Source organism: Gallinula chloropus (genome assembly GCF_964237585.1).
Source record: "Gallinula chloropus genome assembly, chromosome: 15".
Lineage (NCBI taxonomy): Eukaryota > Metazoa > Chordata > Aves > Gruiformes > Rallidae > Gallinula > Gallinula chloropus.
The window spans coordinates 11,381,514-11,404,265 of NC_140100.1; the positions used below are offsets into that span (position 1 = coordinate 11,381,514).

At 46.1% G+C, this 22,752-nt stretch overlaps 1 protein-coding gene across 1 annotated transcript in view; it reads left to right on the plus strand.

The window, feature by feature from the left end:
• Positions 1–6,870: 6,870 nt before the first annotated feature.
• SMG1 (SMG1 nonsense mediated mRNA decay associated PI3K related kinase) overlaps positions 6,871–22,752 on the plus strand; it is a gene marked incomplete at its 5' end in the record, with an annotated part of 65,403 nt that continues 49,521 nt past the window's right edge. Inside the window, 3 exons of the mRNA XM_084271014.1 lie at positions 6,871–6,959; positions 15,426–15,589; positions 18,689–18,844. Coding sequence (XP_084127140.1) covers positions 6,871–6,959; positions 15,426–15,589; positions 18,689–18,844 — 409 coding nt within the window. The remainder of the gene's footprint in view (positions 6,960–15,425; positions 15,590–18,688; positions 18,845–22,752) is intronic.

A 22,752-nucleotide genomic window follows, 5' to 3' on the forward strand; every position in this document is an offset into this window, starting at 1 on the left:
TGTGGTGGTTACGACCCATGCATGTTATTTGGGAAATCAGGTTCTCTTTTACATGATGCTAGACAGCTCTCCCACACCGAGCTCTTCAAAGGCTCAAGCTCACACCAAGTCTTTGTCCTGAACGTACCTGGCAGTAGAAGACAATTTATTCCTGTTTGATTTGGCTCAAATTGCTTTGTGTCATTATTTAGACACAGACACAGCCTCTGCTGCAATAATAACATACAATGACAACTATGCAGGTGAGATTTCAATCAAGCAGTGCCTGGGGCCTCAGTTTCCCCAGTGGAGACTTTGAACCCTTCTGGGTTTGCTCTAGATAGTGCCAGGTGAGAGCAGCCCCAGGGATGCCTGTCCCCTGCAGTGCCAAGCTGAGGAGCCACGGTTGAGCCGGAGCAGAGCAATGTCCCAGTTTTCCCCAGCTTTATCTACACACCGCAAGTGAAGGAGTCCAACTCCATTCCTTTCCTGACGACAAGTGTTTCTCCACCCTGGTAGCATGTTATCACTCTAACACCCAGAGGCATGAAAGACTTTGTCCTTTTCTTACAGGAGCAGAGGTTACATGGTTCCTGGGCCAGCCGGTGGGATGTTGATCCTCTGTTAACAACTTCTGGTCCCACAGCCAGCTCTGTGGTTGGACATGTCTGCTTGGGAGGTTCCACCAAAACCCCCTTCAGAAGGACAGTGAGAAAAACCTGTGTGGGACTTGAGAAACACACACAGTGTTGGCAGGCACACTGCTTGTACTTCATGTGTAAATCCCTCCTGTGGAAGACCGACTGGGTCAGAGCAGCAAACACTGATGCATAAGGACCTGGGGTTCATTCTCTGGCACCATGGCTCCTCCTTTTGGTGTTCTGCTACTTCTTTTTCCTGGTGAGGGCTGGTTATCAAGCTGGCATTCAAAGTATGACCCAAGTGTTATCTCTGGTGACATCATCCAAGTCTTTTCCAGAGGCTTCCAGAAAAGAGAGAGAGAGATAAGGACTTGGTGATGTTGAGACCTGCAACAAAAATGAGGAAAGGAAATAAGCCTAGAAAAAGCAGTTAAAGTTTGAGAAAATTAAAGGATAAATACCTTGGGGGAGTTGCCTGCCTCTTTCCCTTCTAATTGTGCTGCGCCTCTTCGATCAATTTTTCTTTTCATTTTCATTGGTGTTTATTGCCCACAAACTGAGCTGACTTACAGCATCCAAACAAATTTCCATGGGCTTATTACGCCTTAAGGGCTTGACACTTTCCTGGCAGTCCCTTTTAAATCACCCCTTTGACAAACATGACATAAACTTGGGTCTGTAGAGCGTGAAAATTTATGTGAGCGCGCCGTTACTTTAACAGATGGAGATTCTCAGATTCACCAGGAAGGTGAAGCACCAAGAACCCTATTAATTTTTTCCAAAGGGCTTCACAGTACAACAGGCTCGTTCTATTGGCATCCAAGGTAAAAGATAACTGCTTCATGCTCCAACTTGGCCGTTGCTCTGCAGTGCAGCGCAGGGAGTGCCAGCTCCGTTCCGGCATCGCGCAGCATTTCGTAATACACAATTACTCCTAGGGCCTGATTCAGCTTTTCACCCTTGCAGGGTGCAGCGTTTCTCATTAAGCTTCTGCCCAGGCTCTCCAGAACTAATGCAAGCAGCGCTGATCTCCCAACGGCCGCCCGTCCAAACAGCCGCCTCCTGCTGCAGCACGGAGGAATCTGCAGCTGCAGAGAGCAGAGCATCTCTGGCAGGACCTTGGGTACCGCACTGTCTGGCTGAACGGGAGAGAGGGAACTGCCCCTCCTTCCTGGCACACGGTTTATTCGGCATGAGTAAAAGGTATGCTTGGTTCTTGGCCAGCACTGCTTACCAAGCGACACACAGAGGGGGTTGGTTTTTTCAGGGATGTTGGGAAATGTCTGTAACGAGTCGCTGTGATGCTGTCAGGTGAACTGGGTGACACACGGTGTGCTGATGCTGGCTTTCCTCTAAGGCTTGCTGGGTGACTTCCAAAACTTGTATGTACTACATCACTGCAGTTTCTGCCCTCCTGGAGACCAGTGCCAGGAGGGCAGACCTGTCTCCCCATTTGTCCCCTGGCTGAGTTTAACAGTGGAATGTAGCCAATCATATTGAAAAATTAAAAGAACAAATTGAAAATTGCTATCCTACCATTTTTCCTTGGACATTTCAAGACCTAAATACTGCCAGACCTACAACTGGTTTTGCTGTATTTGTCAGGTCACGCTAACACCAAAACCTACTTGTTTGGGAACTGATCCCTTGGATGGAAGCGCTCAGTTTGTGTACTACATATGACTGTTGCTGTTTGTACATAGATGATGTCTGGGATGTTTAAGGAAGCACATAATTAATGAACAGAAGAGCATATTGTTAATACATGGAATGAAGAAACAGCTTATACACATTACAAAGGACTTCTGCAGTCCATGATGTGATATAATGAACATTCATGACAGGAGCTCAAATATTTACTCATACTCTGTATACAGAGGTACATAATGCAACCTTTTCTAGGAGCCTGGAATGCCTTAAAGACACCACAGCCTTGAAGAAATGGGGAAGAGCAGAAACTCAGGTTCTAACAAAGTTAATGTGTTTGTTGCAGTGATGTCGAGGAATGCTGTTGTCCTCTAAAAGACCTTGAGGAAATGGAGCAGATGGTTCCATGTGCTATCCCGCTTACACTCAATATGGTTTCATAAATATTCTGGAAAAGTGAGGTAGTGTTTTACTTCGTCTCTTATGGAAAGAGAAGATTATTGTCAGCACTGGATGTGTTTAAAAATAGGGTAGATGAGGTACTTAGGGATATGTGTTAGCTTAGGATGGGAACGGTTGGACTTGATGATCTTAAAGGTCTTTTCCAACCTTGGGATCCTGTGATTTATCTCTCACTCAAATCACAGTGCACTTACTGTGGAGTTCTAAAATAAAAGATTGACTATTTTTTTTTTGCATTAAAAAGCTTTTCCTTACAAAACTCTAGGATGGCTTGATGCACCTTGCTATTAATTATGACTATTAGTACGTTGGTGTGATGCACCCCACTGAATAAGGGAAAATACCAGTTTGAGGTGAAACAAGGAAAGCCCTGGTGCAGACCATGCTGTTGGTTCATGGCACACAGCTCATGGCATCTCTGTTTGGCAGCAGAATCACCAGCGATCCTTACACCCAATGACACTTTTAATGAGGAAAACAGTCGGAGCCCTGTGGGACCTGCTGTGCCTATGCCACGAGCACAAGATGTTCTGGACACCCCGGGCTCTGTACACCTGCGCTGACTGCCCATCCATCACGTGTGCTCTGAGCCTGCGAGCTCCAGGAAAGAGCTCAGGGGGCCATCCAACTGAAAATCTGGTAGGTGACTGATAAAACCAGGGTTCTGCCACCAAAGTGATGGAATTGGCAGGTATAGGGAGTAACTATTCTAGGAATCCTTTGTAATTTTTAAGAGGCATCCATCTGCAGTATACAGGCTACAGGATCTTGGCGTCTGGTACTTCTCTGCTCTACTTAAACACTGGTTTGCTCCTTGGCTCCTGTCCTATTTCCAGAAGAGGAAATAGCATCTCTTTCCCTCCCATGGTTGGTGATTGTTTTTCTCTCAATCTGTAGCTTTGTTATGGACCAGAGGGAGCCCAAGGCCAAAAGTGACTTTGGATCTTCAGCACACACTGCTTTTTCTAGACACACTGCTTAGTAAGGAAATGAACTAGCAGGGGGAAAAGATGCAATCTGGTCCTCCCCGCCCTGCTTCGGCACATGCAATATATAGAGTCTGTGCTTGATTCCAACTGAACATAACGCTCGGGTTAATACAGCTTTCTTTATGTATTAGAGAAATTGTTAATATGGACTATGAAGTGGGAGACGTGCAGCTCCCAGCGTCTGCCAGCCCAGAGCTCTGCATGAGGATGGGGGGAAAGTTGGATGGAGCAGGGAGAGGAGACGCCTGGGAGCAAGAGGGGAGATGGATCTCTGTGAGTGTCACTGACTCATTCTGAGATTTAGGAGAGGTCTTTTCAGTCCATATAGTTCTATTTTGGGGGGTGTCCAGATTTAGACATCTATTTATTTATTAACAAGGCTCAACATTATGTACGGCTCCAACTGGCGTCAGTGCCAGCTTCTAAGTATCCTAAACTGAAGTCCCAAACTCGAGCACAGAAAATTAGAAGGCGGTTTTGAAAACCCTGGCCTCTGCTTTTCTGGGCTGCTTCATTCTCAGAGTTGTGCCTGTGTGGCCTCCAGTTTCCTGAGCTGCTTCATTTGTAGGAGCACCTCCCCTATGAAGAGAGGCTGGGGAAACTGGGCTTGTTCAGCCTGGAGAAGAGAAGGCTGCGTGGGGACCTCATTGCAGCCTTCCAGTCCCTGAAGGGAGCAGAGAAACAGCAGGGGAATCAGCTTGTTCAAAGGGTAGAGAATGGCAGGACAAGGGGGATGGAATAAAGCTAAAGGAAGGAAGGTTTAAATTGGATATTAGGGGGAAGTTTTTTACAGAGAGAGTGGTGAGGGGCTGGAACAGGCTGCCCAGAGAGGGGGTGGATGCTCCGTCCCTGGAGGTGTTCAAGGCCAGGTTGGATGGGGCCCTGGGCAACCTTGTGTAGCTCCAGGCCTGCAGGTTGGTGTCTCTGCCTGTGGCAGGGGGGTTGGAACTCTGTGATCCTTGGGGTCCCTTCCAACCCAGACCAGTCTGTGATTCTATGATTCTGTGATTCTCAGAGTCATGCCTGCATGGCCTTACCCATACTTGTGGAGTGGTTGACCGAAATCTGCAACCACGGAAGTGCTACACAAGTAATTATTGCTCTGCCTAACATGCTGTGATGAGTGTTCTCACTGGTCACCTGTAACACCACTCAAATCCCACAACACAATCGTCCTTGTAGAAACAGATCAAGTATGTCTTTTTATTCGGTAAGAACAGAACACGCTGCGGTTTTAAGGCTGTGTACAGCCTTAGAAAGGTAAACATCACCGATTTGTCTTACAAGTGGAGACAATCCTCGCTCAGAAGAGGGATCTGCATTAGAACACACAGACATCAGCAAGTCATGCACCAGAATACAGGATTTCTGACACAAAACTTCCTGGAACAAACACCGAATTGGTGGCCCTTAAACTCCTGCTACGTGCACGCAGTCGTCAGTCACAGTGTGCCAGCTTACGTTCTCACCTTCCCTTCCTAAATTAATTTGAAAGGTAGTAAAAAATATGTTTCTGGTATTACTTTGCCCCTCAAGTGATTCATTACTGCTGGGATCCTGCTCAGTCATGGAATAAAAAGAAAAATCATCACCTGGTGCATCACCGGGGGCAGAGGGGCTGTTACACTTCCTTGGAAAGGGTGAATAAATTCACAGCGTGTGTTGCTGCTATACTTATAAAAACCTAACTTTGTGGCATGGTGTGTGATTCTGGGCACCCATCTCAGTTATAAAGAAGGGAAAAAAAATCTATCATGGCTCACGGAACTGGTTGTTTCTGCAAAACTGATTCATTTGGGATATGACAGCTCACGTCAATTGGAAGGCAGTTGGATTGGCACGGGGTCACCCCATGTCAAACACTTGCAATGAAGCCTCGTGATATCATTTTTTGGGTCCTGAAATAGATTTTGTGATCTGCACATCTCACGTTGCTTGTGGTCTGAAAGCCAACTGGGCTGTGAGGGGAGGGCGACGGCTGCCCAGCAGAGCCCACGGGGGCAGCAGGTAGGATGACATTGCTTTTAGCTAAGTCACCAACAGAACCACAGGGCTTTAGGCACGGGGGAGTTTCAGGTCTCCTCAGATCTTTTAGCAGTCTCAGATCTCGGATGGGATTTGATCTACCCAGGTCTCTTTGCTCAGTATCTGACTAAATGATTAGAATTTTTTGTAACTAAGTGAATATTTCACAGTTAGGGACTGGGTTTATTACATCAGCTAATGTTAAGTGTCCAGGTTTTTTAGGAGAAACAAAAAAACATGTGATACAGTCATCACTCTTCTTTCGGAATTGGACTCAGATCATTACAGATCGAGGGGACTTTCCTCTCGGACCGACCAGCCTTCCCGTTCAAAGAGAGCCTTGGTTTTGAAATGCATTTCAGCAGCTCTGGGGAAGGGGGAGAAACCTTAGAGGTTGAAGTGTTTAGCGTGGGATTTAGTTGTCTTTTCACTGACTGCTGCCCAACGTCCGACTTCTCCCCTTCATCCCTGCAGAGCGGCTGTCTGCATCCCCTCAGCAAAGGGAGGCAGGGCAAGGGCCCTTCAGCTCCACTCGGGGCCCGGGAACCCCGGTTCCTCTCTGGACTCTCGGGCTCCCCTCGGCGCTGGTCCCCTCGGGGTCCGGGATCCTCCCGCTCCCTTCACGCCGGACAGGCTGGGCTTCCCCGGCTGCCCGCACGGCCAGCCTCGCCTCACAGCTGAGCGGCCGGCAGCCGGTCGGCTGTCACCGGCCCCCACGGCCCGGGACGCCGCGGGATCCCCTCAGGACCCAGCAGGACGTCACCCTCCGCCCCCCGGCACGAACCGCCGCCCGAGCCCCCGCGGGGCGGGCAGCGGTTGGGTCCCCCCGCGGGTGGGGAAGCCCGTCCGCGGCGGCCGGAGGCGGGGCGCCCCCGCCCTCCCAGCGTGCCCCGCGGAGGGGGCGGGCGGCCCATGTCCGCCATCCCGGCATGCCGCGCGGCCGGGCAGCAGCCGGAGCAGTCGCGGCGGCCGCGTCCCCTCCCTCCGGTGTGAGACAGCAGCCGCCCGCCGAGCGCGAGTGAGGAGCCGCCGCCCGCGCCTCTTCCCTCCCCCCCCCCCCGGCTTCCTGCTCCTCCGCCCCTGTCCCGCGCCGCTGCCCAGCCGGCCATGCCGTCTCGGGCAAGGTAATGAGCCGCAGAGCCCCGGGGTCTCGGCTGAGCGGCACCGGCAGCAGGCAGCACTACCACCCGCGGGGCTGGAATGACTGGCAACCCAGGTGGGCAGGGCTGGGGCAGGGGGCGCGGCCTGGCCGCCCGCGGGGCGCGGGGGCCGGGGCAGCGGGGCTCAGCTGCCGGCGGTTCGGCTCGGCCCCGCCGCCGGGCCTGGGGGAGCGGGGCGGCGCGGGCCGCGGCGGCCCCGAGCGGTGGCGGAGCCACTTCCTGGCCGCTGGGCCTAGGGGCGGGCGGGAGGCAGCCGCCGGGCCTAGCGCGGGGCGGGTGGCGGCGGGCCGGCCGCCGGGCCTAGGCGGCGGGGAAGGTGCCGGCCGCAGCCGTGCCCCGGCGGGAGCCGGGCAGAGCCACGGGGCGGGGGGGGGATTTCCGGGTCCGTGACTGCCGGCGGCCGGAGAGGGAACGGGGACGGGTCTGTCACCGCGCGGGGCTCGGCGGGACCCCGGTCAGGGCTCGGAGCCGGCGGGTGGGAGCGCTCCTTCACGTCCCCGCCTCTCCTCCGGGTGTCCCCCGCTCCCCTGGGCCTCCCCGGGCCCTGTGGGGCGGCCGGCGGCCCTCTCCTGCGCCTCGCCCCGCGGGACAGTCGGCGGGGAAGCTGCAGCCTCGGGGTCCTGCCCTGGGGCACCTCTGTGTGCTGGGGCTGGCTTTCAGCGGGCGGTTAATGGGAGAGCAGCGGCTGCGGAAGCACTCGTGGGCTTTTGGGGGTTAATAAAATACTACGGGATCATTATTATTGTTGTTTTTCATCCGGGGGAAGTAGTGGAGCTATAAGGAGGCTGGGGTGAGAGCCAGTGCAGTGTGCTAGGTTTTAAGGTGTATTTACACCTGGTGTTCTGCTACTTAGTGAAATTCAAAGTCTGTTGACTCCTCTAGTTGAGTATAGAGAGTGTTTGGGTATTGATTGCTTCTAATATATCTGATATATCTGATGTATCTGCTCTGCTGCTCAGCTTTGCTACTTTAAGAGTCAAAGTTGTCGTATAGAACTTGTAAATACATTTGGTGTTTTGTGTTTGCTTTTTTAACCATGGAAAACTTGGCCCTTTTTTGGTGTTTCTGAAAGTTTAATGTAGTATGGGTTCCTACTTTTAAACTTCCCAGCAAAGACAGAGTGGCATGTGCTCAGGAGTGTATGCTTTCCAGCTGGATATATTAATTTGTCAAAGTTTTATCTTTTAGTCTAAACAAGATGTCTCAGAGGCTAAGGAAGCTGGTTTGCCAACGTAGCGTTGTCTGTGTTAGGCTCAGTTGTGTCGGGAGCAGTGCTTTCTCACAAGCAGCCTGGTTTAAGTTAGGCTGTTTGTTCCCTCTAAGTCTAACCCTGTGCTGTGGTTTGGTGCCTCCTCAGCTGTCAAGTCAGGGTGCTGTAAATGGGGCTGCTGAAATAGCTGAGCCAAAAGCCACAGCAGAAACAGAAATCTGAAAGCACTGGAGCAAGTGTGGCTGGCTGGGGGAGATCCATAGCATGGGTAGGGCCTAGATCTGCTTCCATCACACCGGGTGATTAGAGCTTCTGCTGAGAAATAGGTAACACCTTTCCTCATTCCATCACTTGTAAGAATTTAACTTTTTTCTTTCCTTTAAATATATTATTTAATCTGGTGAGAGAGCTCAGGAACCAGAGCCTTTCGCACAGCCCCAAACACAAAGCACATTTATACATTAAACTCAAGTTTTTTAAAATCTCAAAAAGATAACTTTGTTTGTGTGGAACCTGTGAGTCTACAGCAAGAACTTAGAGAACTTAATCTCTGCTTAAAGAATGAAGCAGAGACTAAGTTGATCTTTTTTTTTTGGTGTTAACTAATTTCTAAAAAGTGTTTCAGGTGCCCGGTTGGAAGGAGATCTATACAGAACTGTCAATGAGTGTTTCTTTTTCGTTGATTGCTCTTGGACAAGCCCTGAAAGACAGAATTTACCCACATATTCTTTCCTTCCTCTTTCTTGGGACTGTTAGTTCTATTTAGCTTAAGTGGTGTTGCTGGTAGGTGTTTTCTTGCAGGGCGTGGAAGTGGGAATGCACATGGCCAGGGTAATGAAAGCTACAATAGCTGTAGTTGCTTCAAGTTCCTAAAGGAGAAAAAAGGAACTGCCAGTGTGCAGATGTATTACCAGAAACACACACTGCTGCATATGTAAAAAATCCCTAGATCAGTGCTCGTTACTGGGTCCAGATTCCTCTCAGATTTTAATGGGATGCCATGGGATGAAAAAGGTGTGAGGCTGAAGTTTGGAGCTCACATCCTTCTCCAAGGGAGAGCAGTTTTTAATTAGAACTTCACACAGAATTGTAGGGGTTGGAAGGGACCTCAAAAGACCATCAGGTGTTTGTTTCTGCATGGATGCAGTCACATCTGTCGGATGCAGGTGGACTGGTTTTCCTGCAGTGTGTGTGACAAGTTCTCCTGATACATATGGGCACATGAGTGTGCACTGAGGTGTACCAGACCCTAAATCAATAGCCATGCAAAACTTCAGCTGAATGTTGGGTGCGTGTGACCAGAGAACAGTGAGGTTTGGCTTGATAAGATCTTGTTCCCCCTTCCTCTAATCGTTACAGCTTGGGGGACCTTTGCTTCTTATTTTTCTTTCCTTTTAGTGTGACAGACCTCACTCTGTTTTCCCTGGTACGACTTCTGGGGGGAAATAAAGTCATGTCAGTGTGCAGGTCTTGTGTGTAAGTGGTGTTAAATTTGTTGGAGCACCAAAGGCTAATTATATCCTGAAACAAGCAATGCTTGCCTTTGGTAGGAAGAGCTCTGGGTGGCAAAGCAAGCTTCACATGCTTCTGCTGGTACTAGGCAGGAGCTGGAGTGCAGGGTGTGCTTTCTTAGGCAAAAGCAGAAAAAGGAAGAGAAGAGCTTAATTAACAAGACCTCTCTGTCCTATCACAAATGGAGGCTAGCAGGGAGTAGATGGAAAAGTGAAAAGAAAATCTTTCACATCTGAGAGGTTCCAGAAGTGTCTCACTAGCTTCACTACTGCAATTTGTTCCTGCAAATGAAGTGTGTCCTCCTCGTGCAGTGTCATCAGAGCTACGAATGACTGACTTATGCTAGCATGCTGCCTGCCAAACCAGGCTACCACCTAGGTCCCTGTGGGTCCAGACACAATGAGACAGGGCAATAAAATGGGACCCTCCTTCCAGGAGGCTTCTAACAGGACAGCAGTATTGTCTAGTGCTTAATAATTGAGCACAAGTACCCTGTGCTTAGCGAAAGGCAGACTGGGAGGTACTGGTGGGTAGCACAGAAGCTCATCAGGGCAAACAGGCTAAGAAAGTGATGGTTAGGGCAGTGCTGTTGGAGGCATGTGTTGTGCAGAAGACAGGCACCCCTTGCTCTGGATATAGTCTGTTCATCATGCTGGGCTGACACGTTGGATGACAGGCTGGGTGATAGTAGTGGGTGCTGCATATAAGGGAGGTGGAGACAGAGACTCTGTTTCTTCTGCATCTGCATGTACAAGGTACACAGAAAATGTTGGGGTTTGAGCTGAGGTCTTGGTCTGGACAGGTCTGTAACTGAGAGACCTGAAAGCTGGCAGCGCAGAGGTGCTTGAGGATGTTGCTGAATTTCCTGAGGATGGGTGTAGAGTCGCGTAGGATGAAATTGGTAAGGTTTCTCCATCCCTTCAGGGATCATTGAGAGAGCAGGGCACAAGGAATGAGAGATGTGTGCAATAGGGAGGGAGAGAAAAACAGTCTGAGATGTTGAAAGCAGCATAGAGAGCGTGATGCAGTCCCAGGTGTGAGGTGCCTTTGTGAAGAGAGCAGTGGGTGCCTTGGAGAGATTCAGTGGACTGTGTGTGGGAGATGCTGAGCAGGAATGGGTTCAGGTCTGAACTGGCAACGAGTAATTCTGGCTCTCCTTTCACATCTGAGTGTGGTGAAGATGCTGATGGGGTTGGGACAGTGTGAGATCAAAGAGCTTTTTTTGCTTTTTTGGTAAAATGGGAGAGCCTAAGTTTGTAACGTGCAAGCCTTTGTTTTTACTGTGAGAACACAGGAGAATGAGACGTGAGAAAGATGAAAGAAGAGAAAAGTGTGTCAGTGGGAAGCAAAAGGCACTTAGAACAGCCACACTACCTCCTCTCTTGTGTGGAAGACGAGGTCTGACCAGTGATTTAGCTAACATAATACCCTGTATCCCAAAATAGCTCTATCAGAAGGTGTCTATGGGAAGATAAGACCAGAATGCATAAATGTGATAGGTGATACATTGCCTCCTAATGCCCATGGCAGGACAGAAGGAAATCGATGTGCTGCTGATGCAGAATTGAGGTGATTCAGAAGGTTGCTGGGGCTGCAGGTAGATGTCCAGCAGCAGGGATGGCAGAGTTGCAGTAGGGGAGTTGGGAATTAGTTATTTCACTAGTAGAAGACAGCCTCTTGTGCTCTTATTGTGCTCTCTCTACCCAGGAGTAAGACAAAAGTAGGCTCTGGGGTGGGCTCAGCCAGGCTTGGGCTTGGCAAGCTGGACCTAGTGATGGTGAAAGAGGAAGGAAGGTCGGAAGCTGGGTGGGAAGCTGTTAATTTGAGCGGATACAGTGGCTCTAAGCTTTAAATGTTTTATTGACAGAGATTTGAAGTAATGAGGAATTCATCTGCATTGTAGCAAATAAACTTGGCAAACAGAGCAAGTAAGCAAGCAAAATTGACTGACTTGAACGACTATACAGCAGCCTTGTCTCAGAATAAAGCCTCCATGTAGATCCTGTACTTGGAAGTGAAATCAAATAGAATAATTAAGTGATTTTTGTCTCAAAATAATATCCATATGGCAGGATTGTTCTGAAAGAGCTGCAGATAATGAGTAGTATACACCAGATTGTTTGTTACAAGTTTCTTGGACAAAAATTCTTAAGGCTTCCATAGAGCTAAAGAAAAATGATATATTTAAGATTGACCTATTTTTTTTTTCTAGATAAAAAGATTATTCTTTTGGTTAAAGCCAGTTGTTCTCAGCCATGCTTTCTTCAGTCAGACAAATTGGCTGGTCTAATCATGCTGATAACTGTTGAGGGAAGGAGATGCACACTTATTTTTGGAAAAGTCTAACTTTTCCATGTCCCTGGGGGGAAAAAAGAAGGTAGGTTTGTGTTTTGTTTTAAGGAAGAACTAGTAGTCATTTCTGCTTGTTTGGGTGGGTGGACTCCTCAAATTATTTTTCTGATGGGGAAAAAAGGCAGGTTAGAAATCACCCTGCAGAAAACTGAATGCAGTATCTTCTGTATAAATGATCTTGCTGAAACGATGTTTGCAGGAGGCTGGTGTGGGGGTAGTTGGGAGGTCTTCTACCTGGAGCCAGGCGTAGGTGAGAACTGTCTGTGAGGTCCTGAAGTGCTTTGCTTAGTCTCCATCAGTGAGCTTCTCAGGTGGAAGTAAGAGCAGTGTCTCAGGGTGGCAAATACGCTTTTGAAGCTGCAGTACAAGGTAATCAGGGTTGTGTTTATCCTTCCCAGTTCCTATTCCAGCTGTGTCTGACATCACACTGGTGTCTGTACTCCTGCTTAGCTGTTGCAAAGGTACAACGTGATTTTTATTAGCATACAGTGTTTGCTCTGTCACAGTGTCAGTGTATGGAACTGATCCATGTGTTGATGCATAGACATGTTTGGGAAGATTAGAGTGTGAAGTCTGTCCTGTAGCTGCCATCTGCGTGGCACACTGCTTGAAGTGGGTAAATGCCCTTCCCAAGTGCGGGCAGGCGTTGGGGTGGCTGGGAGTTCTTCCATGGCCCGGTGACACTTGCTGTGGTGTGTCTTAAGGGGCTGGAGGGCAGCAGGAAAGGCAATTCATTGTGAGACTTTGGCAAGTACCTGTGCACAGAGTGGCTGTGCTGGAGTTGAAAGTGTTCTTTTTCGAAACCATGAACACATTACTGGTGTGAAACGTGGTGTTTGAAAGTTGAATGTCTCTTCCTGTGCACGCAGAGCGTGTGAGCTGGCACAGCAGTGCCTTGTGTCACCCAGGCACCTGGGTTCCTGGGACAGCAGATGACAAGTACTGGGGCTGTGTCCTCAGGGCTTGATGAACCCACGCCGCAAACCCCTGCTGACATGGGAGCCTGCAGTACAGTTCCTAACTCTGCTTCCCCTGGGAACTGGTGTGCACCCCTGGACTGCCAGGCGTGCCAGGCAATGGGCTCTGCTGCTGGTGTGCTGCTTTCAGTTCAGAATCCTCTCTCAGAGCAGCAGGGACCGTAGCAGCCAGCTGGGTCACAGAACCTCCTCATTCTCTGGGAAAACTACCCTTCTAGCGAGGACTTTTTCTCTGCCTTATAAAGAAAGGGCACAAACTGGTTTCATTGAGAGCTGTTGTCTCTTACATTGATACACGGGGAAGAAATACAGATTTTTAAGAAAATCCTGCCCACCTTTTAGTTGGGTGACACTGTGAACTGATTAGCTTGCAAAAAGCTGTTCCTAAGGACAGAATGAAGGGAGAGTGTGGTTCTTTCCGGGAAAACGATAGGCTTGTGTATTGCACCACACTGGAGAACTTTCCAAAGCATTCGAAGGCTGTGGAGTGGGCAGGGAGGATAGCTGGGAACACCTGGGGTCCTCCAGTGGTTTGGGATACACAGAACAGTCTCATGAATTGTACCTTTAATCAGCTTGCCTTCAGACTTCAGAATTTCAGACTTAATGCTTGACAATTGGAGATGATAGAGTCTGCAGCACATTGCTGTGAGCAAAGCGGTGCTCTTTGGGGAGGTGTGCTATTAAGAACCCATCAGTACTTAAATTTACCAATTGAAAATTTATCAGCCTGTTCCACTGAAAGGCTAAAATAATTGGAGTCCTCTGTGATAGACTCAGCTGTTCCTCAGTGAGCTGGAAGTCTCTGTAGGCTTTAGGGCAGGGAAGAGGAAATCTGGGAGCTCTGTAGCTGGATGGAAGACTTGGATGTGGTGTAGGCACACTTGAAGTTGGTATCATTTGAAGGTAGAGTGCAGAGTTTTGTTGTTGTTCAGCATGATTAGATGAATGATGAAGGTCCAACTGGACAACTATTCCTACTGCCATGAGCAGAGACTTCTACTAAGGCTTTGCCTCGAGAGCAGCACAGCCTGAGTGTTGGACACAGAGGTAGATGTGATGCCACAGTGAATGCTCAATTTCCTGCTTTCAAGCACTGTTCCAAGTATATTGTCTTTTAACATTCTCAGGAGATGAAAATACAGACTGGTGTGTCTTTAACTCCAGTTGTTGCAAATACCACCCCTCATGAGAGTACTCTTCCAGTTGTACTGAGGATGAGCTGCATTTGCAAATCGCCAGGTCTTCTGGCTGGCTTAAACAACACCTGCTTTCCAAAAGATTCAGCTCTGTGTTTCCCTTTTGGCCTTGAGATGTATTTAACACCTTTTCCCTGAACTTGTCTGCTGGTTCTAATCACAGTGTTCTCTTGAGAAGTAAAAAGGAAAGATTTTTTTTTTTCCCCCAAGAACATGCAGTGTTTGTCCTTCCACAAATTGTAGTTAATGCAGAGGAAGGAGAAGGAATGATCTGTCCTGCTCCTTGTTAAATAATCAAATGAACTGTCCCAAATAAAATGAAAATAGATCTTCAGGCTTTGCTTAGGAAAAGTCTTGAAGAAGGTGATTACAAATATACTTCAGTAGAAGAAAAATTCTGCTGAATTTTTGATTTTATGAATATTAATTTACTGGTTTTAATATAAAACCTTCAGTGCTGCTTGTGTGAATGTGTTTGAAGTTGAATTTAGGCTCTGAAGTCTCATGCACACAAGTTTGGTATATTAAAGTTACTCTTGTGTGTATGTGTGTAAATGATATCACTTAGTGTGTCCAGTCATTCTCACCTTTTTCCTTAAGAGTTTCTCCTGGGCTATAAATAAGTTTTTAGACATGAGTGGTTTAACTTAATGCAGATTTTTAAACTCTTTTCATCCCCAAATATTTACTCTATAAAGAATAACAGCTCTTAATTTACATTCTGTTTTTTTCCCACATTAAGGACTGTTTTCATGCCTTGCAATTTTTTTTTTTACACAACTTACAGAACTTTCTAGGGGGTCCCCATAGTGATTATCAGTTACCTGCTGGTAACTAATAAGGGGTTTGGTGTTCCTTAGTAAGGTACATAGCATCCTATGGCAGTGTTTGTATCAGGGTGAGTAGTGCTTTCACAGATGGTAGGTGGTATATCTCCGACCTGTGGTATATGCCTGTACCTGATTGTACTTGTCATTTCTGGGAAGTAATTTTTCCATATATAGGTGTCTGTCTGAAAAGAGAGTTGAGAACATCCTAAGAGAAGGCGCTGGCACGCTACAATGCATTTCTCTTGCATGTTGCTGTAAGAATCAATTCTAATCCCACTCTGAAGTTAAGGCCACTCTTTAAGAAGCAGATTAGGTGTACAACTTTTTTCTTGACACAGAAAAATACATTTGGGATTGTCATTTCAATATGTTGCATATATAAGTGAATGTGAATCCCACTCCTGTTATACCCATACATAAAAAAATATTTTTCTCTTTATAGAACTGACAGTGCATCAGCTGACCAGGACAATTTAAAATACTCTTCATCCAGAGATCGGGGCAGTTCTGCCTCCTATGGATTACAACCCTCAAATTCAGCTGTGGTGTCTCGACAAAGACACGATGATATCAGAGTCCACACTGACATACAGAATGAAGAAAAAGGTATTCAGATTGCTCTTTCGTGTGTAAATGGTGAGGGGACGTTCAGAGGAAGGCAGCAAACTTGAAATGGTGGTGCAGTGAACTGATGGAACTCATTGATTCCTGATAAATCTCTCAATACAGTGATACTGTGTCAAAGAAATGGGATTGACACAAATGGTGAGGAAAATACCTGCTTGTATTAGGAGAAAGTAAGAGAAGACTCAATGCATTAACAGAGTAAGCAGTCTTTCCTAAAAGAATAGTATTCTGGATGTGTCTGATCTGCAGGTTGTCATTTCTTCCCAAATACTGTCTGGTGCTCCTGGTATTGCATCTGGGCTGCCAGATTAAATGGGCTCCTAATCTGATCCGTTACCTACTGGAGCGAGCTGGGATCTTGCTTTGGGTATCAGATCTGTATTTTGTCCTTAATGGGAGTCTCTACTTCTATGTGCCTTGGTCTGGCTTCATATAAATCACATGCTGTATGGCTCACACCATGCTTTTTCTGCAAATACATTCTCCAGAAAATAGCTGAAAGTTCTTTTTTCATCTTTATGAGGACATCTGAAATCGATTAGTTTATAAATCACCAAACATAGGTATGAAATAGTGACTCTGCAAGTAAGAAATCCTCCTCTTTGACTAGATAAACCTTCAGGCTGGCCAGGCTCGAAACAAATCTCACAGGAATATTAGTGTGGGAGTTTTTGTTCAGGAGCCTAAGAAGCATTCACACTCCCCCTGCTTCCCTGGCCTGTAACTGTCCTTAAGAATTGCTCCATTTTATGGGAAGTTCCAGCTGGGTGTGGTGATGCAAATGTTGTTTTTAAAGTAGTAGGTACTGTTGGTGTGAGGCAGGAGCATGGAACAGGTATTCCTTTATCTGCATACCCCAAGAACCATAGGATTTGGTTAACTTCAATAGAGAAACTGCTTAGTGAGTGTGTTTCATGCAGACTGGCATAGTAGGTTATTCTTGTACTTTGAAGTGTGCTGGTATTTAAAGAACATCCTGGCAGTGTAGTGAAATAGTAAGTTTTGGGCAAATTCAGTAAGGTAGGAGGAGAAGCTGCTGGGAAAGTGCCTTTTGAAAAGAAAAATACACCCCTCTCCCTCAAGTGCTGTGTCTCACAGGGCATGTCTCTGCTAGCTCAGCACTGCAGCCGTGCTGCTGCGCTCAGGTGTGACTCGAAGAGAGGATGAGGATATTCTGTACTAGATAACAAAATTCCATGTATTTCCAGCCCGGTTTTGGTTAAATTTGTAAGCCTACAGATGCAGAGTAGTTTCTTTGTTTACTAAGATTTTTCAATTAATCTGTTGGAGGCTACCAGCATGGAATTTTCATTTAAAGAACAGCTCCTACCCCCTTCATCTCTCACACACACACCCCAGGAGGTAACTGAAGAGAGGCATAACATAGTATTTACAGCCCTATTGCTGAAAGTCATGATTTCCCTGCTGTTTTTTAATTACTGTAAGTGACAATTTATTTTATATTGTTACCAAAGCTGTGCCATCTGTATGTCAAGTGGGAAAATGTAGGTTTGTGTTTAATTCATTTAAGATCATGTCAGATACGCTGCAGCAAATACTACGTAGCTTTGCAGACAACCAAGAAATGCTGAGATACTTTGTGTGCCAGAGGGAAAGGTTGCAATCACTTAACTCTAATAGTATATGGTAGTGTGTCTGTTCTTGATAGTTGATTCTGACCTCTCCAGTTAAACTAATTCCTTTGTTGATTTGAGTTTCAGTGACAGACTTCTGTTTAGTCATAAATATAATTATTGCTCTTAGAAGTAGCTTCTCTTGTGTGACAGTCTTGGTTTGTTGTGACAAAGTAATGTTAAGGTGACATACGTGCTAGTTTATATTTAAAAATTGAGCTTAATGTTGTAAACCCAAACATATGCAAGTTATCTTTACAGTAATTGTAATTAATCACAACTGAATTAAATCCTGGCACAGGATTTTCTGTAATGGTTGGTAGTCCCGTGCGTATAGAAACACAGATACTTCTACCAGTAAGTCACAGGTTCTCTTTGCCTTCAGGATGATGTTCTTCATATCTTCTAAGGTCCAGATTCAGCTTGAATGTATTTTTTTACCCATCCTGTGGGGAGGTTGCCTCTCTTAAGAGAGCCACCTCTCCCTTTGCCTAGGCTTCCTTTACACACTGCTGCTGGGGCACTGGTGGAAATCCCGTTCCTGAAAGAAGCCTCGTGTGTCTCTTGCTCTCCTGGGTTTAATTTTATTAGTTGATTCTTCCTCATCTGAGGCAGGGAAGGAGCTTTAGAAACCTGCCTGCCCAGCTGCCCTGGAAGTGAGCTCTGGTACAGGAGCGAAGTACTGGGCAGGCTCAGGGGACAGTTTCATTTCTCCGTGGTACAGTGGAGGAAGAACCTCCCCCTCAAAGTGGTGTGGCAGGCTGGAAAAATCTTTGGTTTCAACATCTGAGTATGTAAATCATCGTGGACCTAGGAGTAAAAATAATCAAATTACATCTACTTTTATTTGTTTTGTATTGTTACCAAACATGTACTCTGTGTGTATCAAGTGAGAGAATATAGGATTGAGTTTAATTTAAAATACTGCCAGCCTTGGTGTGTGAGAATATTGAGTGTTGTATGTTTGTGGAGAGTTTTTCAATCTGTACATGTAAATAATTTGTGAATTTTAAAAAGCTTTCTCTGTTTTGGCTGTTACATTGAGGCTGTGAGGTGGACTTCTAAGAAAAAGAGTATAAATTTGATGGGTCTAATCAAGGAGCAAGCAAGCACATGTAGCTAGCGGTTTGCCATGAAGGGCCTTGCAAAACACAGGGCCACAAAGAAGAATAATAATACTGCAGATGCAACAAAATTGATGTTAAATTTGATTGCAATAGAGGATTTTTCATATGCTTCAAAAAGACTGATTAGGTTCTGAATATGTGACCTGGAAACTTACAGGGTGGAACAAAACACTTCTGCCTGTGAAGGTACAAAAGGATGCTAAGGGAGGTGGTAGGGAAGAGGGCTGCTAATTTCCATATGAATTGAGTGACTTATACTGCACTACTTAATATATGGTCAGATATCTGGTTTTAATCTCACCTTGGTTTTTCCACAGGTGGCTACAGTGTCAATGGAGGATCTGGGGAAAATACTTATGGTCGGAAGTCGTTGGGGCAAGAGCTGAGAGTTAACAATGTGACCAATCCTGATTTTACCAGTGTTCCGCATGGGAATCGTGCTTTAGCCACAAAAGACATGAGGAAATCACAGGGTAAGGATGCCACAGGTTTCCAGGGCAACCTCTTGTGTTCAGAATATGAAAAGGTGATTGCTACGATTAGACGATCTATATGGACTTTATGTGATGTCTGATTGATGACGTTCATGGAAGCTGCTGTCTTGCCCTTACTGTTCCCTGCACTGAGAATTCCTCCACAGATTCGGCAGATCTTTTGGCTGTATGGCTTATGCAGTCAACCTTTCAGTCCCCTTTAAATAGCACCCGAACCCTTATTCAGGTTAGCCAAATCTGGCAGAGAGATCAAGGGCTCCAAGAAGGATAATTTGCTCAAAAATTGGTAAAAAACTTGTTATTTAACAAGTCCCTAGTGTGGGGAAACCTGCAGCGGTGAGCTCAGCCGTTACCTGTTCGCACTGGCCTGCGGGTCGGCTCATTGTACCAGCTGGTTAGTCTGTACGTGGGTGCTCCTGTGCCAGCCACAACTCCTGCTCCCTCTTGCTCAGCTGAGGATGAGAGGCTGGGGAGGAACTGGAGGCATAGTAAGAATGTGGGCAGGGTCTTGGTAGATGCACAGAGGGGAAATCTGGAGTCGCAAGAGGGTCCAAGAATACTGGGCTTGTGTTTTTGAGAAACAAGGCTTTGCTTTTTTAGGGTGTTAAATCAGAGGGGTGTTTTAAAAAAGGAAATATTCCAAGGACTTGTGAATGAAAATAGAAACTTCGTTATGACTAATCGCTGCCATTTATTGTGTCACTTAGTATAAGTGGTAATTGAGCCACTGACAAAAACTGTGACTGCTGTATGCCAGGCATGTTCTAAACATAGGAGGACATGGTGTTTCTCTGCAGGGATTTGTGTTTTGGAGGAGACAAAAGGTGAAAGGAGGGTGTTTGGTGTGTTGCGGGTGGAAGAACTGAGGTGCAAGTAGTGACATGACTATTGTGAAAGCCTCATCTTTGGAACAGGTCAAACTCAGTCTTTATGGTCCCATTCTAGTGTTGTGATCTAAAAATTACTCAGTTCTCTTAGTGTCTATTTAGAGGAAATAAATAATTGTCTAACAGAGAACTGTGTGTCAATAACACTCCTTGTAGTGGGCTTCTGCATGAATTTACTATTAGTACTGGTAGAAAATTCAGACCCTTCTCCTAGGTACATGACCACCCCTTTAATCCTCAATGTTGGGAGCTGTAATTTTGGGTAACTGAAGTTGCTGCCTGTGACTCTCATGCTTCTCCACACAGCCTGTCTGTCTGGATGTCAGATCTCAAGAGTTCTTCTGGTTTAGTTGGGCTGTCTTTGTGATTGCTGTAGGTTTCAGCAAGCCCTGTTGTTTTCTCATATCGTCCTCAAAATACAGTGGGATTATGTTGCAACAGGATCTTACTTTAAAAATTCTCCTATATTTTCTTGTTTGTTAGTGTGTGTGTGAAGCAATTTTAAAGCAGTTGCCTTCTGTGAGTTAGCATGTGGCTCAGCCCATGCTGATTTTCAAAAAGTGGAAGTTGTTCTGGTGTCCATTAACTGGATCTCTGGTTAGTAAAGTTTCTGTCATGCTCTTTGTTGGTTTATTCCTTTTTAAATTTTATTTTTTAGGTTATGATTATGGCTCAACAGACAGCTAACAGTTACTCTCTTAGGGAGTGATGCCAGTGTTCATCAGATATTAACTGAATAAAACCAGAGCTGCTTTTAGAGAGTTCTGAACGGTACGCCTTGTCCTGACAGCAGTTAAATGTGTCTCATACCAGTAATCTTGGTGGTGGTAGTTTTATTTGTACAGTTCTGCTCTTAAGATTTTTTTGTATGTGGAACAGCACAACCATGTTTGAAAATAAATCACAGTTTTCCACAAAGAGATTACAAAGAAAGAGATAAATGAAGAGAAGACAACACCAAGAGGCTGCAGGTTGTGGATTTAATCCAAGGCTTATGCTAACTGTTGACTTTTCGTCTAACACTGAATCCACCAGTGTTTTTAGGGACAGAAGGAGACACTTTTTTAGGGACTTTGCAAAGATTTAGAATATATTTATAAATAAATTCAGTAAGTAATTTTCAGTGTTTCCCAAAACCACTGCATCCTGGTTTGTCTTGGAAGAGCAGTATTGAGTGGCAGAGACCAGTGCAAAGTGGGAGTGACAGAAGCAGCGATGGGCTCCATGTATTCCTGGCCAGGTTAGTGTAGGTGGGGTGCAGCTGCAGGAGTATTGAGAAAGAGAAAAGTGTCTTCTACTTGAGGCACATCTGTTGGCTTGGCAAGGAGTGTATTACGGGGTGGCCAATGCACTGACAGATTCAGATTGCTGTTTTGAGAAGCTTCATATGCAGAGAGTCTGATAGAGAAATCAGTGTATGTGGGTTTGGTTTGGTTTGAGCTTTCCAGATACACTCAGCAACATAGAACATGGTGCTTTCCTAGCAGAAGAGTTTTCCTGTGGAATTATTCATGAAGAGTGGTTGCATTTCTTGCTTTGTCTACCATAGTATTTGTTCATTTCCATTGTAACCAAGCTGTAAAAGCGCTTTCACTCTTGTTTGCATGTCTTACTTCCAGACTGTTGCATTTAAACTTTCAAAACGTTCTTTTTCCCCTTTGGCCTGGTGACCTCACACTTCTGCCCAGGATTTAAAGGAAATGGTAAACATGGTAAACCCCTGGGCAGGCTGCATTCTGCCTGGCAGCTCATGTCTGGGCAGAAATACAAGGAGATCTTCAGATCTGAGAGGTGATCATCTAGCAGAGATGGCTGACCTCAGTCTGGCACCATCACTTGAAGGCCTTGGATGCTGCTTTAGAAGGTGTCTCTGCTGATCATGATGCCTTGTATGCTTCTCACCAGACACAGGGCTTTTTGTCCACCATGGAACACTGTGGATTCCAGAGAAAGCAAGGAAAAAGAATTTTAATTCTTCCTAAATGGATGTGTATGCCTTTGTCTTCTGGAAAATCAGGAACATCTTAAAAGAAGTGCTCTTCATGCCCATCAGATGACATCTCAGCCTGTCTTGTGGAAGCTGGGAACAAAACGTAGATTTGATCCTTCAGCCTCTTACTGCTATTTTAATGTTTGCTAAGCCTGCCTAATCCTTCAGAATGTCAAGTGTCTTCAAAATTAATTGCTTAAACTGATGCCTGGCAAGAAACAGATTATCCAAGCCTATTTTATTCATACTCTTTTAAAATAAAAGACATAAAAATAAGGTTGAGAATGTTCTTCATGACTATTAACACAGAAGGCGTGCTCTGCTGCAGATGCTGCTGTGACCTATGGGAATTACTGGCCATAGGACTCTGCAACACACAAAGGGTTTGGCTTCTTACATCTCCTTATTACAGGTTACTACAAGTTACCACTAGTAAAGCAAATACATGCTTAAGATCTGTTACTTCTACCCAAGTGTTACTGGTTGAGTGCTTGCCAGAGCTCTCCCAGGAGAAGGGACCATTGATGACGAAGTCTCACTTCAGAGATTATCTGCATCACGGAGCCCGGTGGTGGTCAGGTGTCCTGAGCAAAAGGTCCAGGAGATCTTGTGTAATGAAGTCTTTGCAGGGGGACCACTCAGAGAAGCTCCATTTTGGGTAGAAAGTGAATTATTTTTCCATTGTTAGCTACATAAGGGGGCATGGGATACAACCACCTGGAGCTACCAGTGGCCTTTACTGCTCTTCACCTGGAACAGCCAAGAGATGATGCTGTTTTCTGTTTTCTCAGACCAATGTTTGCTCTCCTGGACTGTTTTTCCAGCTGCAGCAGCCAATAGCTGTTGCTGATTCCTGCTCTTCCAGGATGTTTTTCAATTTCCCAGACAAGAAGTTTCTAATTGCAGGTCTTGGTTTTGTGCTTATCGACGGTTTCTTGGGATGTCTCAGGTTCTTGGGTAAACTAACGTGCCACTAAGGCTGCTCCAGGTCCCAGGCTGGGTTCTCAGAG